The 19180-nt window shown below is 50.6% G+C and overlaps 2 protein-coding genes across 2 annotated transcripts; both read left to right on the top strand.

Annotated features, from left to right (window-relative positions):
- Positions 1–11500: 11500 nt before the first annotated feature.
- LTA (lymphotoxin alpha) lies at positions 11501–12440 on the top strand. Its single transcript, XM_021697088.1, has 3 exons — positions 11501–11596; positions 11683–11788; positions 12028–12440. The coding sequence occupies exons 1-3, from the start codon at positions 11501–11503 to the stop codon at positions 12438–12440; spliced, it is 615 nt and encodes a 204-aa protein (XP_021552763.1).
- Positions 12441–14317: 1877 nt separating this feature from the next.
- Positions 14318–16406, top strand: TNF (tumor necrosis factor). Its single transcript, XM_021697003.1, has 4 exons — positions 14318–14764; positions 15268–15313; positions 15504–15551; positions 15849–16406. The coding sequence occupies exons 1-4, from the start codon at positions 14579–14581 to the stop codon at positions 16268–16270; spliced, it is 702 nt and encodes a 233-aa protein (XP_021552678.1). The 5' UTR covers positions 14318–14578; the 3' UTR covers positions 16271–16406.
- Positions 16407–19180: the final 2774 nt, after the last annotated feature.

Genomic DNA, 19180 nt, shown 5'->3' with positions numbered 1-19180 from the left:
GGGGCCAGGCAGCAGGCATCCTGTCCACCGTGGTGGGGGCAGGGAGGGGGGCCCAGGGATCCCCAAGGGATGACTCAGTGCCTACCATGAAACACTGGGGAGGTGTGAATGTGTGTATCTGCTCTCGAGAGCTGGAACGAGGAATCAATTCTCGGGGAAGGATGATGCATTGGGGTTCAGTTAGGAAAACAGGATTAGGGAATGAGACTAGTGAGATCAAAGAGGGTCAGTTGGGGGATTGAGCTTGGGGCCGGTTTGAGTTAAGTTGGGAAAAGGATCTGGGGGGGACTCTATTCAGTGTAGTTCAACTGAGCAACAAGTAGCCTAAAGATAAATCCAAACTGCTGCAAGTACAGGGGAGGTAAGGCCCACAGCTAATTAATTGTCATTCAGGGCATGATGCTGAGTAAATATTAGAGCGTAAGACACAGTGGGTACGGAAGGGGGAGGGGGCGCTGAGCCGGGAGAGGGCATTTGACTGGTGCTGAGTGGGCAGAATTTCTATGGGTGGAGGTGGCGGGAAAGGCTCCATAGACAAATGAACTGGCTTCAGCAGAGACCAGGAGTCAGAAAACAGTATATTGAGGAAAAGACGAGTGTCCTGAGGAAGATGAAGCACAGGTGTGAGTGAGCAGGTGTTGAAGAGAGGCCCGCAGGAGGCCAAGGTACAGGGTCCGGGACCTCAGCCTGTGTGCCGAGGTACTGGCGGCAGCCCTGCAGAAGAGGGGGAGAGAGCAGCAGAGTGCTGCGGGGGTTACAGACGAGGAGTGAAGAAGAAAACAGCGATCATTCCTGCCATGTCAAGCCCTTTCCTAACAGGAGTAATCCTGCCAACAACTGTTCAGAAGGTGGGTGGTGGATCTCCTTTATAAAGAGGAACCGGGGGGGGGGGGGGCTCATAAACTACTGAACTTGCTTAAGGCCACACAGGTAAAAAGTAGCAGATTAGCACTAAGTGCATCTTACTCCAAAACTTGTGCGCTTTCACTTAGGTCCGAGTAACTTCAAATAGCATTAAAGGAGGGAACAGATCTTAAAAACTTTGAGAGGATAAGTCATTAGCACAACTGGTGGGACGGTGGGAGGAATCTTAGAAGAAGAGGAATCTTGGATGACCCTGAATTTTGTTCCTAGGGGATTAGAAAGATGATGCCCTAAGCCTAGGAGACACCTAGCTGAGAGGAAAGATAAGGAATTCAGTTTCAGACACTGAAGCAATACATTTTGATTAAGCACCTGATAGGAGCAGGGCACTCTGCTAGACAAAAGGTTTAAAAGAAATATAAAGTCACTGCCTTCATAGAACTTGCAGTCTAATGAGATAAACAATATATAAGTAACAACTACAGGTGGTAATGGGAGGTGCACCTGCCTAGAGTAATAAAGTGTTCAAACAAGGCCTGCTGAGTTTGAGGTGCTAGCATAACAGGTGGAGATTTCTGGCAAGCAGGTCCAGAGCTCAAGAGAAAAGTGTGAGCTGGAGGGGTAGATTCGGGCATCATTCCCTTCCTAGGGGAGATTGAGCCTCGAAGTGCACCGGATCCCCTAGAGAGGGTGATCAGAAGAGCCCCTGAAGACGGTCGAAGCAAGAGGAATCAATAAAGGAGGGAGGTGGGGAAGTGGTCAGAGAAGTAGGGCAAGGGAGGGGTGTGCCAAGCAGAGACAGGGCAGCCACATCTAATGCTTCAAAGAGGCCTAGTAGGGGAAGGTTGAAAGATCCTTTGGGTTCAGGAACTAGACAATTACAAATTTTGAGAAAACAGTTTCCACTTACCAGAGGGGCAGAAATCACTTTACATAGGTTAAGGAATGAGTGGGAGGTGAGGAAAGGGAGGTGGTAGGTACAAAGTCATAGAATAGTGAATATGGAAGATAACTAAGAGTCATCTCTAATGCAACCCACGAATTTTACAGATGAGGAAAATGTTACCAGTTCCCAAAAAAGTGGGTAGTTAAGGGGGCTAGTCTCTTGAGACATCACACAGAAAAGGAAGGTGAGAGATGAAATGGCAGAGAGAAAAACAGTCCAGGGAAGGATTTTTTTTTATTTTCAAGAAATAAAATTGAACGGGGCGCCTGGGTGGCTCAGTCGTTAAGCGTCGGCCTTTGGCTCAGGTCATGACTTCAGGGTCCTGGGATCGAGCCCCGCATCCCTGCTCGGCGGGGAGCCTGCTTCTCCCTCTCCCATTCCCCCTGCTTGTGTTCCCTCTCTCGCTGTGTCTCTCTCTGTGAAATAAATAAAATCTTTAAAAAAAAAAAGGAAAATTGAACATGTTTACAATGAAAGCACAGCACACGAAGAGAGAAAGATACTGAAGATTTGAGGTGGGAAAGAATATGGTAAAGACACAGGAAGTGGAATACAGAGCACAGAGGATCTGCCTTGGACAGGAGAAAAGAGTCCTCAGAGTCAAAAGAAAAGAAAGATGGGGCACCCGGGTGGCTCAGTCGGTTAAGCGTCTGCCTTTGGATCAGGTCATGATCCCAGGGTCCTGGGATTGAGCCCCATATCAGGCTCCCTGCTCAGCCCCAAGTCTGCCTCTCCTTCTGCCCCTCCCCCTGCTCATGCTCTCTCACTCACTCTCTCAAATAAATGAAAAAAATCTTTTAAAATAAAATTTAAATTAAAAAAAAAAAAGAGGGCGCCTGGGTGGCTCAGTCGTTACACGTCTGCCTTCGGCTCAGGTCATGATCCCAGGGTCCTGGGATCAAGCCCCGCATCAGGCTCCCTGCTCGGCAAAGCCTGCTTCTCCCTCTCCCACTCCCCCTGCCTGTGTTCCCTCTCTCACTGTGTCTCTCTCTGTCAAATAAATAAAATCTTTAAAAAAAAAAGATGAAATGTAAATAAAGTGAAGGAAAAAGAAGGAAGTGAAGAGATCAGCTCGGATGGCCTTAAGCTCAATGAAATACAGGACAGCTTCACCAACTGAGAGTAAAGAGGTAAAGTTGAGGTGTAAGAGGCACAGAGATTTAGAACATCCCCTGCAGGACTATAACAGGGAATCAAGAAAGAAAGATTGAGAAATACTGAGGGCTCTCTCAGGTTAGATGGCCAGGAGGAGCAGAAGGCCTCTTCTAGTGACATGACTCTCCTGCCAAGTGTGGCGACCTGGGAGAAAGCCCCATGAATGAGACCATTGAGTTTACCCAAATCCAAGTTTTTTAAGGTTGTCTTGGTAGAACACCAAGTGATTCTAAAGTGCTAGTGAAGAGCTGTCTCGGTGGCTCAGTCGGTTAAGCACCTGACTATCGATTTTGGTTCTGGTCATTATTTCAGGGTCCTGAGGTCAAGCCCCACATTGGGATCTGCCGTGGGCGTGGAGCTTGCTTAAGACTCTCTCTCGCCCTCTGCCCCTCCCCCCCTGCTCACTTGCTCTCTCTCCCCCCCCCCAAAAACAAAAAAAACCAAAGTGCTAGTGAATGTAGTTGAAATTTTTGACCATGCAGTGCAAGTTAAACCAGATGGACAAGGAAAACAAGGAAAGAAGAGGGGTTGGAAGTCTTGGTGAGAATGGAGAACTAATTTGATGGGAGGGAAGAGTGGGGGGTGTGAAAAGTGAGTGGTGGTTGTGAGAGGGAAAATTCAGAGTTCAAGATCTCAAAGATATAGCCCTTCCAAGTGATGCTGAGGTCTGAGATACAACTTTGCACAGGGGTGCCTAAACGGGAGCAGGGAAAGAGACTGGAAAGCTTTTGTAACTGAAAAAGTTGAAGCACTGAGAGGACAGTGTGAGACCATTCTGTGTGGTTTTGAAGTCTCTAAAGATGTTGGTGGGGATGAGATATGAAGAAAAACTGAGATAGATATAAAGTTGTTAAGAGTGTGATAAAGATGTTGGTGGAGAAGACTGCTGTGCAGATAGGAAGCGCATGGCAAATACAAAAGGCATGGGCTTCAAGAAAAGAAAAGGAGGTTACCAATGGTGCTGAACAGTGGTCTCTCCTCTGCCCCCTGCCCCTTGAGATTGGAGAGAAGGAAGAGCAGCCTTCATCAAAGAGAAAAGGAGCAACATTAGGGTAAATCCAGGTTTCACAGTGCCAGAGGAAGACTCTTTCAAAAATGAGACAGAGAATTTGAATATATGAGGAGCTCCACAGCATACTGTGAAATGGATTGGTAGAAGTGTCGTGTGGGGTAAGGAGTCTAATCCATGGAGGTTAGATCCCAGTGAGAGTTCAGGAGAAGAAGAAAAAGGCTGGAGGGTTTTGCTTCTGGAAACAGGAGGTTGCTGCTTCTGGAATTTAGAATGGAAGGTACATAGCATTTATTATGATGGAAAAAAAAACATAAATACCCCAAAGGAGGTGTTAGGGGGATGCACAAGACAAAGCATGTCTTCTAGTTCCGCGGCTTCAAATGCCCATCTTCATGCTGATGACTCCCAATGTTGTCTCTCTAGCTCTGACCTTGCCTCTGAAAGCCAGACTCCTATCCAATTGCCAAGTGTCATCTCCACTTGGATGTCTGCCCAATGGATTTAGACTTAACATATTCAAAACTGAACTTTTGGTTCTCCCACCTCATCGGAATCCATGTCCCTCCCAGTTTCCCTATCATCCAACCCCCCCAAAAACCCATCCAATCTATCATCGAGTCCTGTCAATTCTACCCCTGAAATATATCCCATATTTGTCTACTTCTCTCCAATTTCATGGCTGCCACCATCTTCTCTCTTATTGCTGCCATTGCCTCCTAATTGATGTCCCTGCTTTCATTCTTTCCTCCTACAATCCAGTCTAGATAAAATCTTTTTTTTTTAAGATTTTATTATTTATTTGAGAGAGAGAGTGAGCGAGAGAAAGAGAGCACAAGCAGGGGGAGCGGGAGAGGGAGAAGCAGGCTACCTGCTGAGTGGAGAGCCAGATGCGGGGCTCGATCCCAGGACCCTGGAATCATGACCTGAACCTAAGGCAGACGCTTAACGACTGAGCCACCCAGGCGCCCTAGACACAGGATCTTTTAAAAACATAAATCCAGGGCGCCTGGGTGGCTCAGTCATTAAGCGTCTGCCTTCAGCTCAGGTCATGATCCCAGGGTCCTGGGATCGAGCCCCGCATCGGGCTCCCTGCTCCACGGGAGGCCTGCTTCTCCCTCTCCCTCTCCCCCCGCTTGTGTTCCCTCTCTCGCTGTATCTCTCTCCGTCAAATAAATAAATAAAATCTTAAAAAAAAAAAAAAACATAAATCCGGGGCGCCTTGGTGGCTCAGAGGGTTAAGCATCTGCTTTCGGCTCAGGTCATGATTCCAGGGTCCTGGGATCGAGTCCTGCATCGGGCTCCCTGCTCAGCGAGGAGCCTGCTTCTCCCTCTTCCTCTGCCTGCCGCTCTTCTACTTGTGCTCTCTCTCTCTCTGTCAAATAAATAAATAAAATCTTAAAAAAATAATAAAAATAAAAACATAAATCCAATCACCTCTGCCTCACTCCTCTCTGTCCTCCTCCTCCCCCCCTTCCCTCCTTATACACTCACACACACACACACACACACACACACACACAAACACACACTGACACCCTCCAAAGTCTTCCCCATGGTTGAATAAAAGCCAGATGCTTTCTTTCTCCTTGAACGGTCCTGCGTGATCTGGCTCCTGCCTCCTCTCTCTGACCTCATCCCCCACCCGCTCCTGCTCTCTCTGTTCCAGCCGCGCCAGCTTCTTTTCTGTTCCTCAACACCCCCAGCTCATTTCTACCTTCCAGCCTTTGCAGTAGCTGTTCCTTTTGCCTGGAATGCTTCTCCCCTACACCTTCACCTGGTCACTCTTACTTGTCATTTGGGTCTCAGCTTAAATGCCACTTAGAGAGGACTTCCTGACCACTGTGTCTAAGGTAGTTCTCTGCCACTCCTCACGTGCCCTGTATTGTTTCCTCCTAGCACTACTTACTGACTTCTGTGTATTTCCTTTCTGCCTTGCCTTACGAGGATGTCTGATTTGTTTGCCTCTATATCCCTATTGCCTAGAACAGTGCCCAGCACATAGTAGGCACTCAATAAAAACTTAAATGGGGGCAAAAAAAAAAAACACCTTAAACGAAGACATGGATGAATAATGGGATAAAACAGGAGAAAGCTCATCTTTAGATTTGTGGCTTAGATTGGATTTACCTTTAGAGTCAGGTTTAACTATAGAGTCGGGGGTGGGGATGAGTTGATTTCAAAATTAGCTGTAGGAAACAAGATTGGTTTAGTTTAGAGGATAAGTTTATTTTCAGGTTTATTTATTGGAATGTGTTTAGATTTGAGGTTAGGGTTGGGTAGTTTGAGTTACGATTTGGGTTGAGGTTAAATTTGAGTTAGGTTCAAAGTTAGTATTAATCCCAATATAGGTTCTGAGGCTAAGTTCAAGTTTGAAGCTAATGTCATTTCATTCTCATTTAGAGGCCTCAGAAATTTCACTAGTTTCTCCACAGAGCCCACTGTAGAGACTGTATTTCCCTGAGTTTGGGGCTCAAGACTCTAGTCATCACCCCTCCCACCCAGGGAAAGCCCCAAACCAACTGCTGGCCTCTCCAAGAAAGAAACTGAATTTCACACAACCTCCGAAACTGAGATTGAAACCAAGATTGGCCCATCTCAAGGAGCGTCCTTCAGCACATCACAAACGCCTGTGACACTGAGCCTCAGCCCAGTTCTTGCCCTTCCTTCCTCTCTTTCTCTCATGTCTCCCTGTCACTCTTTCTCACCTTCCCCTTTTTGTTCCTCAATGCCCTGTCTTCCTCTGACCTAAGTTTCTCCCTTTCTTGGTTTCTCATCGTTAATTGCAACACTGTTTTATATTTTAATATAACTGAGGTCGCTTAGTCCATCAGCTCCTACCATTAGAGAGGCAGAAAGAGACAACAGGAAGGAAAAGGAACCCCAGAGAAAGAGAGACACAGAGAAAAGAAAAGGAGCAGGGCCCAAGAGGGAAACCAATAGTGACATAAGAGACCATAGGTTAAAAGAATAAGAAGAAGCCAAGCTATAGACCAAGATATTTTTTTAAAGATATATTTATTTAGGGGCACCTGGGTGGCTCAGTCAGTTAAGTAATTGCCTTCTGCTCAGGTCATGATCCCAGGGTCCTGGGATCAAGCCCTGCATCAGGCTCCCTGCTTGGCGGGGAGTCTGCTTCTCCCTCTACCCCTCCCCTGCTCATGATCTCTCTCTCTCTCAAATAAATAAAATGAAATCAAAGAAAGATTTATTCATTTATTAGAGAGCACATGCAAGAGCTTGTGAGAGGGACAGAGAGAGAAGGAGAGAGAGAATCTCAAGCAGAATCCCCACTGAGCGTAGAGCCCAACATGGGGCTTGGGGCTCAATATCATAACCCTGAGATCATGACCTGAGCCGAAAGAGTTGGATGCTTAACTGACTGAGCCACCCAGGCGCCACTAGACCAAGATATTTAAAGGAGGCATCGGTGGCTACTCTTCCTCCATCACATCTGCTCAGCCCCACCCCTGTAGATTTTGCCTAGAAACTCTCGTCCTTTCCATCCTCCTGCTGCTGCCTCAATGTAAATGTAAGCTCTTGTCATCTCCTTGCTGGTTATTGCACAACTTTCCTAACTGGTCTCCACCTTCTGCTTTTCCCTCCAGCCCCTCACTCCCATACCCCAAACCATTCTTCATGCAGCTTCCAGACTCATTTTTCTGATGTACCAATCTGCATGAGTCCCTCTCTCGCTTAAAAATTTTGGTGACTCCCCATCATAATTAGAATGAAATCCAAACTTCTTTTCTTGGTTTTAAACCCTTCAGAATGGGGGCGCTCAGGTCATGATCCCGGGGTCCTGGGATTGAGCCCCACATCGGGCTCCCTGCTCAGTGGAGAGCCTGCTTCTCCCTCTCCCTCTGCCTGCCGCTCCCCCTGCTTGTGCTCTCTCTCTCTCTGTCAAATAAATAAATAAAAATCTTTAAAAAATAAACAAATCCTTCAGAATGCATCCTCAGCTTAACTCCCAAGCCTCATCTCTGCTCCTTCTATTTGTACCCAAACTGTAAATAAAGTGAAGGAAAAAGAAGGAAGTGAAGAGATCAGCTCGGATGGCCTTAAGCTCAATGAAATACAGGACAGCTTCACCAACTGAGAGTAAAGAGGTGTAAGAGGCACAGAGATTTAGAACATCCCCTGCAGGACTATAACAGGGAATCAAGAAAGAAAGATTGAGAAATACTGAGGGCTCTCTCAGGTTAGATGGCCAGGAGGAGCAGAAGGCCTCTTCTAGTGACATGACTCTCCTGCCAAGTGTGGCGACCTAGGAGAAAGCCCCAAGAATGAGACCATTGAGTTTACCCAAATCCAAGTTTTTCAAGGTTGTCTTTTTTTTTTTTATATTTTATTTATTTATTTGACACAGAGAGACTCAGAGAGAGAGGGAACACAAGGGGGGGGGGGGAGGGAGAAGCAGGCTTCCCGTGGAGCAGGGAGCCCAATGTGGGTCTCGATCCCAGGACCCTGGGATCATGACCTGAGCCAAAGCAGACGCTTAACTGACTGAGCCACCCAGGTGCCCCACACATGGCCAAGTGATTCTAAAGTGCTAGTGAAGGACTGCCTGGGTGGCTCAGTCAGTTAAGCACCTGACTATCTATTTTGGTTCTGGTCATGATTTCAGGGTCCTGAGGTCAAGCCCCACATAGGGCTCTGCCCTGGGCATGGAGCTTGTTTAAGACTCTCTCCCTTGCCGTCCCGCCCTGCTCAGGCTCTCTCTCAACACTTAATGCCTGACACCCCTCTCCCAGGCTAAGTTCAATGACTTTTCTATGGACTGCCTTAAGGCCACCGTCACACTTTATTCTAATTATCTGCTAACTTTCCTGTCTTCCACGCTGGTTTTGAGTTCCCAGAGGGCATGGGAACCGTCATTCACATCTGTATCCTCAATACCTTATACAAGGTCCTCAATAAACGTTTCTGAAATAGAGAGAAAGCTAAAGAGGTGGAAGGAGAATGAAAAGAAACAATAGTCTTATCGGCCTAGGAAGTCATGAAAGGCAAAGGGCCTCAAGAAAGGGGAGGAAAGCAGGAGAAATGGCTCATACACACCCTGAATGTTACTTATGTGCCACAGGACCCCAAGACCACTCAGAAACGCTTTTCCAGAGAACAGCCATATGCCCAATGCCACGGTGGTGGGGGGGCGGGGGGGAGGGAAGGGCTTTAGCCTTTCAAAACCCTCAAAATGAAAGCATACCGACATCAATAAAAATAATCATGAGATTTGAGATGGCCAATTTTCTCAATCTTCTGAAACATGGATAAAATCATCTTTAGAAACCTTTTTTTTTAACTTACAAATTAAGTAAAAACTGGCTCAGGGCGCCTGGGTGGCTCAGTCGGTTAAGCGACTGCCTTCGGCTCAGGTCATGATCCCAGGGTCCTGGGATCGAGTCCCACATCAGGCTCCCTGCTCCGCGGGGAGCCTGCTTCTCCCTCTCCCACTCCCCCTGCTTGTGTTCCCTCTCTCGCTGTGTCTCTCTCTGTCAAATAAATAAATAAAATCTTAAAAAAAAAAAAAACTGGCTCATTTTTAAGAATGTTCATATCAACATCTTTCATAGTAGCCAAAAACTAGAAACAAACCAAACGTCTATCAACAGAAAAATGGGTAAATAAGAGAGTATATTCACACAATAAACTTCCATCATGATAAAAAAAAAATACTGATAAATGCAACCACATGGATGAATCTCAGAAAGATCATGTCGAGTGAAAGAAGCCAAATCCAAACAGTACATTCTGTGTGACATCATTTATATGACATTCAAAAGCAGGAAAAACTAATCTATGGTGATAGAGGTCAGAAAGTGGTTGGTTATCTTTGGAGGGTATCAACTGGGAGAGGGGCATGAGAGAACCCTCTGGGGACCTGAAAATATGTTGAACTGAGTGGTGGCTACATGGCTATAAACAGATGGAAAAGCTCACCAGGCTGTAAACTTAAGAGATGTGCGCCTTACCGTACCTAAGTTAAAAGGGGGAAATCTTAAACAGTATTCTGGCTCTGCAATCACAGCTTCCAGATAAGTCCTTTGCTTGTCCCCACCCTACCCTAGCTCACCACCCTCAAGCTCCTCCTGTGTGAAATTCCAAAGCCTTCCCTGTAGAGAGCTTTGGAAATTGCTACATTCCTCGATCCCAGAGTGTGTGTTTGTTTGAGGTTATATAAATCTGACCTGGGGCACCTTGGTGGCTCAGTCAGTTAAGCGTCTGCCTTCGGCTCAGGTCATGATCCCGGGGTCCTGGGATCGAGTCCCACATCGGGCTCCCTGCTCAGGGGGGAGTCTGCTTGGAATTCTCCCTCTCCTGCCCCTCCCCCCCAAATTAACAAATAAATAAACAAAATCTTTAAAAAAATAATCTGATCTGTGGAGGCCACCTGAGGACATCCTTCAGGAGTGAGATGAGACCTCAGCATACTTAAGTGCATGGCAACATCTCTCAGTAGGGGAACCATGACATTTATCTTCCCATCCAGGACACTTGTGATAACAAAAGGGAGATCCATGAACATTTTCACCAGGACAACAAGCATAAACCAGAATGTCCAGGGCAAAGGTGTATATAATGCAACTTCTTGATAGAAAACCTGCCAGACGACCAGGAAAGTACACATACTGGGACGAGGGTGACTTGAACCATTTGGGACAAGGATGGGGGTAGAAGAGGAGGAAATGGGCACAGAGAGTAGCCTGTAATCAACCAAGGGTGCAGAGGTGTTATATATAATCACTCTTCAGGGAACCGGGCCTCCAGCCCACGCCCCAGCTGCTCCCCCACCCCCTCCTCCCCGAATTGACTGTCCCTTCTCTGGAACTCCTAAGCCTGACCCTGCTCCCTGGCCCTCCCAGCCCACGGTTCCCCTGACCCCGCTCCCTTTCCCAGAACTCAGTCGTCTGAGCCCCCAGCCTGTGGTTCACTCCTGGGCCTCAGCCTTTCCTGCCTTCGACTGAAACGGCAGCATCTTCTCAGCCCTGGGGGCTTCCCCGGGGCCCAGCCCGGGGCCTAGAACCCGCCCGCCGCCTGCCACGCCGCCACGCTGCCACCGCCGCTTCCTCTATAAAGGGACCCAGGCGTCCAGGCCCAGGGGCCCCGCACAGCAGGTGAGACTCTCCCGGCCAGTCTCCTCCTCGGGCTGCCCGGCGCTGGACTCCCCTGGGCACTCCGCCCCTCCGCCCGCGCCGCGGCCCCTCCCGTGCCGCCTGCCTGGGCCCGGGCCTCGGTGGGTTCCGAGCGGTTTGTTCCCCTCTCTCGGAGTCTTCATCAGCCAGTCTTTGTTCTCTCTGTCTCTGTCACACGTTCTCTGTTTCTGCCACGATCCCTCTCTGTTCCCTTCTCGTGTCTGTTTCTCTTTCTGTGCCCCCCTGCTCACATTGGGGGGTTTTCCGGCCTGCACCTTGTCCCCTTCTCTCCTCTGTGGCCCTGGCTCTCCCGTGGCTGTCTCCGCGGGCAGGAGGCCCGTCACCGCTCCGGCCCCGCCCCGCTCACTGTCTCTCTCCCCGCAGGTTCTCCCCATGACACCACCTGGACGGCTCTACCTCCTGAGGGTGTGCAGCGCCCCCCTCCTCCTCCTTCTGGGGCTGCTGCTGGCCTTGCCGCCTGAGGCCCAGGTGAGGCAGCGGGAGAATGGGGGCTGCAGGGGTGGCCCCGCCAAACTCTGGGCCCTAGATCCATGCTCCACCCTCTTGTCCCCTAGGGGCTTCCTGGTGTGGGCAGCTCACCCTCAGCTGCCCGGACTGCCTACCAGCACCCTCAGAAGCACTTGGCACCAGGCACCCTCAAACCTGCGGCTCATCTTATTGGTAAACCTCACCTGACTGCCCGGACATGCCGCCCCCAGCTCTCCTCCTACACCCCCTTCAAGGGACCAAGCATCTATCGCACCCCTCCCCCAGCTCCCCCCCCCGGAACAGAGGTATCCCACTCCCATCTGTCCTCCCAGCCATCCCCCAGGAACTCGGCCCGGCACCCACATCCTCAGGGATTAAGAGTGCTGACCCCCAGGTTCTCAGCCTCTCCCATCCCTTCCGGCTCTTCCTAGGAGACCCCAGCACCCAGAAGTCACTTCGCTGGAGAGCAAACACAGATCGTGCCTTCCTCCGCCATGGCTTCTCTTTGAGCAACAATTCCCTCCTGGTCCCCACCAGTGGCCTCTACTTTGTCTACTCCCAGGTGGTCTTCTCTGGGGAAGGCTGCTTCCCCAAGGCCACCCCCACCCCTCTCTACCTGGCCCATGAGGTCCAGCTCTTCTCCTCCCAGTACCCCTTCCACGTGCCTCTCCTCAGCGCTCAGAAGTCCGTGTGCCCAGGGCCACAGGGACCTTGGGTGCGCTCCGTGTACCAGGGAGCTGTGTTCCTGCTCACCCAGGGAGATCAGCTCTCCACTCACACAGATGGCGTCTCCCACCTACTCCTCAGCCCCAGTAGCGTCTTCTTTGGAGCCTTTGCTCTGTAGAAAAATCCAAAAAGAAAAATAATTGGTTTCAAGACCTTCTCCCCATTTTGCCTCCATTCTGACCACTTCAAGGGTCACCGCACCTCTCTTTTGATCCTTCCAATAGCCTCAAGTCTCCCCTGCTCGTGTTACCTGGCGCTTCCAAAGAAGGAATTCTAGGCACCCCAGGGGACCATACCTCCTTTCAGCAAACCCCAATGCTAGGCTGAGGATTTCAAGTCTGCCTAGAAATTCCTGCCCAGAGCTCTTCATCTGTCCTGCCGTCAAAGGAGGACCTAGCCCTGGACATGGAGTGGTCAGACACCAGGAGGAGCTTGGGAGGATGACAGAGAGGCAGGGGAGGGGGAATTATTTATGCAGGGAAAAACTTAAATTATTTATTTATGGAGGATGGAGAGAAGGGAATAACAGAGGGCCACCAGAAGAGAGAGAAATATGCGCAAGAGATGAAGAGCAAGAGAACATCGGCATAAGGATAACACAGTGAAAGAGAAGACAAGTGGGGCTGAGACACCGGGGAGCCCTAGAAGGAAGCAAAAGACTCTTCAGATCCAGCCACTGCTTGACTAAACACCCCATGAGGAGACATCTGCACCTTCGATGAAGCCCAATAAACCTCTTTTCTCTGAAATACTGTCTCTGTCTGTCTGTCTGTCTGGGAGGGGAGAATTTCCCAGGTCTCTAAAAAATGGAGGGAGGACAGGGGCCTCAGAAGAGACAGGAACTGTGGACCACAAGGAGATGAAGGGGCCTTAGGAGCTCCGGGGAGACGTGGCGGAATCACAGAGGTGAGGCAGCCAGACCACGGCAGGGAAACCAAAGGATAAGCTGGGAAGAAAAAGGGAAAAATGGGGGTCCAAGGTCTGGAGGAGTGGAAGTCAGGGGACCACTGGCAAATATGGCCACGTGTAGAGAGGCTCTGAGGAATGGGGGTTACAGGAGTCCTCTGGGCAGAAGTGACCACACCAAAGGGTGTTCGGGACTATGGGGGTGGACATGGGGACCCTCTGGAAGAATGGAGTGGGAGACCCCCAAGGCTGGGGGGCTGGGGAATACAGGAGACGTTTCAGGAGACACGGTCACACAGAGGGGCTCTGAGGGCTAGGGCTATCTCCAGAAATCTGGAGGGCACTAGAGTTCTTTGGGATACATGGCTACACACGGGGGCTCTGACAGATGGGGCCTTCATGCAAAACTCAGGGCCTCAGATTCCCTTGGAAGCCAAGACTGAAACCAACACTGCTGAGTCCCTGGTCAGAATGAAAGGAGAAGGCCTGCCCTCATGGGGTTCGTGAATTCCCAAGGTTGCTTTCGCTCCCACTGGGGCTGTCCCAAGCGTGTCCCTGCCATTTACCGCCCCCTCCCCAGCCCTTTCAGAGACCCCATCCACATCCCCCGCCTCAAGCTCCCTTCTCTCGAGCTCCTTTTTCCCCCAGGGACCCAAACACATGTCTCAGGACCCAGCATAGCTTTCCCCCCACCTTTTCTCCCCATCAAGGCGACGGTTTTCTGAAGCCCCTCCCGCGTCTAGCTCTACACCTACCTAAGTCCAGTCTGGAAATCGGAGGAAAACAGGCCACAGACCTGAGCCTCAAAAAAAAAAAAAAAAAAAAGGAGGGAATGGGAATTGGGGGCAGAGGGAAACTGGGGTCCAGCCTCCAGGGTCCTACATACATCGCAGTGACTGGCCCAGCAAGCTTCCCTCAGAATCCGAGTGGGGAGGGTAGGAAGTATCCTTGATGCCTGGGTGTCCCCAACTTTCCAAACCCCCGCCCCCGCGATGGAGAAGAAACCGAGACAGAAGGTGTAGGGCCCACTACCGCTTCCTCCAGATGAGCTCATGGGTTTCTCCACCAAGGAAGTTTTCCGCTGGTTGAATGAGAGCCTTTCCCCGCCCTCTTCTCACCCCATGGGTATATAAATGCAGCTGTTTGCACACCCAGCCAGCAGACGCTCCCTCAGCGAGGACACCAGGGCACCAGCCAGGAGAGAGAGAAGCAACTGCAGACCCCCTGGAAATAACCTCTCAGACGACACACCCCCAGACAAGCAGCCAGGCGATTCTCTCCCTCTAATACACACTGCCCCAGGGCTCTACCATCTCCCAGCTGGACCCGAGCCCCTCTGGGAAGAACGCCATGAGCACTGAAAGCATGATCCGGGACGTGGAGCTGGCCGAGGAGGCACTCCCTAAGAAGGCAGGGGGCCCCCAGGGCTCCAGAAGGTTCTTGTGCCTCAGCCTCTTCTCCTTCCTCCTCGTTGCAGGAGCCACCACGCTCTTCTGCCTGTTGCACTTCGGAGTGATCGGCCCCCAGAGGGAAGAGGTGAGTGCCCCACCAGACTCGGCTCCGTTCTCGGGGGTTCGGGGAAAGAGGTGTGCTGATGGGGACCGGTGAGAGAGAAAACGTGGAGAAAGATGGGGAGGCAGAAAGAGACATGGAGAGAGATGGGGGAAGAGAGAGAGGGAGGGAGCCCACAGAAGGTGCTCACTGAATGCTTCTTGAATGAACGAATGAGCCCGCAGACATATGGAAAGAGAGATGTGTGGAGAGATGTGGGGAGAGAGATGGGAACAGAACAAGTGATACGAATAAAGATGGTGAGACAGAAAGATGTGGACAATATGAGAGAGAGATAAGGAGAGATGTGAGGAAAGAGATAAGGAAAGATGAAGATAGGGTGTCCGGCTCGTGGAGAACACTCAGTGAGAGTGTTGTGGAATGACTGAATGGTGAGAGAAAACTAGAGTACGAGCTACAGAAGCAGCCTGGCTGTTTCTCGTTCAGGGGTGACTTGCTCTGATGCTAAACCTCCTTCTCTCCAACAGCTCCCAGATGGCCTCCAACTAATCAACCCTCTGGCCCAGACAGTCAGTAAGTGTCTCCAAAGCCTTTCTCCTGATTCTGGGCTTGGGGGGAGGGGGCGGGGGGTGGTCCTAGGATAGCAGCAGTGGGGCAAATTCAGGGTTTTGGTTTGAGGGGAGAAGGCATGGAGGTCAAAGTAGCAGGATCTTTCCCAGGAAGCTTAAGGGTCTCACCTTTTTCTTTCTTCTTTCCTCCTCAGAATCATCTTCTCGAACTCCAAGTGACAAGCCTGTAGCTCATGTTGTAGGTAAGAGCTCTGAGGATTCAGCTGGGGGGCAGTGAAGCAGATAGGATGTGGAGGGATAGGATTTGGGGGCTGAACTCAGGCTGAGGGTAAACAGACCTTGGAGATGGTATGAGAAGGACTCACTGGCCTTGAGGGGGATCCTCAGAACCTCGTGGCCAGATGGGATGTGGGAAGACCGACAGAGGGGACAGGAACCGGATGTGGGGGGGTGGGCAGAACTTGAGGGCCAGGATGTGGAGAGTGGAACTGACAGGGTCACACTGACTCACCCCTCCCTCCTTCTGTCCTTCCCTCCAGCAAACCCCGAAGCTGAGGGGCAACTCCAGTGGCTGAGCCGGCGTGCCAATGCCCTCCTGGCCAATGGTGTGGAGCTGACAGATAACCAGCTAATAGTGCCATCAGACGGGCTGTACCTCATCTACTCCCAGGTCCTCTTCAAGGGCCAAGGATGCCCTTCCACCCATGTGCTCCTCACCCACACCATCAGCCGCTTCGCCGTCTCCTACCAGACCAAGGTCAACCTCCTCTCTGCCATCAAGAGCCCTTGCCAAAGGGAGACCCCAGAGGGGACTGAGGCCAAGCCCTGGTACGAGCCCATCTACCTGGGAGGGGTCTTCCAACTGGAGAAGGATGATCGACTCAGCGCTGAGATCAACCTGCCTGACTATCTCGACTTTGCCGAGTCTGGGCAGGTCTACTTTGGAATCATTGCCCTGTGAGGGGGCGGGACATCCATCCTTGCCCACCTCAACCCCTTTATTATCTACTCCCTCTGACCCCCCTCATCCCCTTCTGGCTTAGAAAAAGAATTAGGGGCTCAGGGCTGGGCCCCAAGCTTAGAACTTTAAACAACAACACTTAGAAACCTAAGATCCAGGGATGTGTGACCCGGACACTGGAGCATTGGCCCCTACCAAGAATGCAAACTGGGGCTTCCAGCGCTCACTGGAGACCTCAGGTTTGGATCCCTGAACGCAACCTGGAACACTTGGAATGTGGGAGTCAGGGAACCTTTAGTTCTGGCTAGAACACTTCAGAACGTCCCTTGAGAAGATCTCACCTAGAACCTGACGTGAGTGGACCTCAGGCTTCCCTTTCTTTAAATGTTTCCAGACTCTTCCTGAGAAGGAAAGCCCAGCCCCTCCCACATGGGGCCAGCTCTCTCTATTTATGTTTGCACTTGTGATTATTTATTATTTATTTATTATTTATTTATTTACTGATGAATGTGTATTTATTTGGGAGGTTGGGGTGTCCTGGAGACCAAATGTAGGGGCTGCCTTGGCTCAGACATGTTTTCTGTGAAAACGGAGCTGAACTCTAAGGCTGTTCCCACCTGGCCTCCTGGCCTCTGTGCCTCCTTTTGCTTACGTTTTTCAAAAATATTTATCTGATCCAGTTATCTAAATAATGCTGATTTGGTGACTGACTGTCACTACATCGCTGAACCTCTGCTCCCCAGGGGAGTTATGTCTGTAACCGCCCTACTGGTCAGTGGCGAGAAATAAAACGTGCTTAAAAAAGAAACACGGTCTCTTTCTTGGAGTTAATTCTGCATCTTCCTCTCCTTGGGGGTGGGAGGCCACTCCCTAAAGTCCTCTCTCTACAAGCCTGAACCTAGGGCACCTGGGTGGCTCAGTGGGTTGGGCGTCTGACTCTTGATTTGGGCTCAGGTCATGATCTCAGGCTGGTGGGATGGAGCCCCTGAGTCTCAGCTGGGAGTCTGCTTCTCTCCCTCTCTCTCTGCCCCTCCCTCGGCTCACTCGCACATGCACGCTCTCTCTCTCAAATAGATGAATATATCTTAAAAATAAAAAAATCCCTGAACCCATAAAATAAATACAAATAAAAGTTAAAAAAAAAAAAAAAAAGATCCCTGAACACAGTTCCCACTCGGGGGACTGCTGGGGCTCAGGAGACCCTGCATATAACAAAGCCCGGGCAAATAGGCCCTTCCCCCAGGAAACTGGAGCCTGAACCTAATACCTCTCCCTCAGGGCGTGGGAATTTCCGACTCTGGGAATTCCAATGGGGAAGTCCTGCACCTCAAGTGCTCAGGTGAGATTTCCTGCTGTTCCTGCTGTTGCAGCCTGCAAGAGAGAGTGGGAAGGGCCACATTCTCAGGCACCTGAATCACAGCCAAAGGACTTCCAGACCTTCAGGCATCAGGGCTCCAAATCGCCGGATCCCAGGCTCCCCCAGCAGCCCTAACTGTACAACCTGAATCAGTTACTGAGCCTCATCTCCCCATGAAGGCAGGCCCACCCCCCGCATATGGGGCCACAAGAGAATAGAAGGCCTAAGCTAAATCAGAGCACCCAGCATAGCACTTGGCAGAGTAAGCACTCAGTGAACTCTGACTTTCTTCCTTTGTCCAGCCACCAGCCGTTCTATCTGCTTCCGTCTCTCAGTGAGTGGAACTGAAGAGACGAAAGAAAATTTAAAAACAGGAATAGGATGCGAGTGAAGGACTCACAAGCCAACTCTCACATATGTTCTTGGTGAATGATGAGGGGAGGGTCATGAGCTAGATGGGCTGGAAAGAGAAAAGCACCCTCTCTCCTCAGGAAAGTTCTTCTGGACACAGAGTCACACACAAATATGGAGTCAGAAATGAAGACCCAGGGACGCCTGAGTGGCTCAGTTGGTTAAGGTCTGCCTTTGGCTCAGGTCATGATCCCAGGGTCCTGGGATCGAGCCCCGCAACAGGCTCTCTGCTCAGCGGGAAGCCTGCTTCTCCCTCTCCCGCTCCCCCTGCTTGTGTTCCCTCTCTCACTGTCTCTCTCTGTCAAATAAATAAATAAAATCTTAAAAAAAAAAAAAAGGGCTCCTGGGTGGCTCAGTTGGTTAAGCAACTGCCTTCGGCTCAGGTCATGATCCTGGAGTCCTGGGATCGAGTCCCACATCAGGCTCCCTGCTCAGCAGGGAGTCTGCTTCTCCCTCTGACCCTCCTCCCTCTCGTGCTCTCTGTCATTCTCTCTCTCGCAAATAAATAAAATCTTTAAAAAATAAAAAAATAATAAAATAAATAATAAAAGAAAATAAAAAAAGAAAAGAAATGAAGACCCAGGGAGTGGGAGTCCCCACCGGGTTCAGAAGTTGGACTTTCCTTCCTGCCAGGCTGCTGGGCGGGGGAAAATTGTGTGGTATGCCGCAGGGGTGGGATGACCCACTGGGGTGACCTAGATAGGGCCTTGGGTCCCTCTCTGCCTCCCTCAGTCTGGAGCTGAAAGTCGGTCATGGGGTGCTTGGGGTGAGGGGCTGCTGTTACTCACCCTTGGGCCCCCACACTTGGCAACGTGCGGAAAGCGGACCCGAGGGGTGAACAAGGGGTGAAGACTTTCCATCTCACCCTGCATAAGGCCAAGGGCCCCAGACTTTCTCCCTCTCCTCCCCAGCTTCGTCATGGTGTCCCAGGCCCTATCTTTTGGCCTCCTCCCTCACACCCAATGAGCTGTGTGTTCTTCCTTGGAGGACAGTGGATTGTGGGATAGTGGCTAAAGGGGCTTTCAGGCAGCCAGGCAGGCAGCAGGGAAGAAGTGCTAGGCCCTCAGGGCTTTATTCCTTCTCCCCAGCCTGGTTCCTCAGAACAGGGCTGGCCTTCCCCGTCAGGATTCCTGTCACTGATG

This window comes from Neomonachus schauinslandi, chromosome 8 (genome assembly GCF_002201575.2).
Source record: "Neomonachus schauinslandi chromosome 8, ASM220157v2, whole genome shotgun sequence".
NCBI classification, from domain to species: Eukaryota; Metazoa; Chordata; class Mammalia; order Carnivora; family Phocidae; genus Neomonachus; species Neomonachus schauinslandi.
The sequence above is the reverse complement of the archived record's forward strand: the minus strand, read 5'-3'. Positions and strand labels throughout refer to the sequence as shown.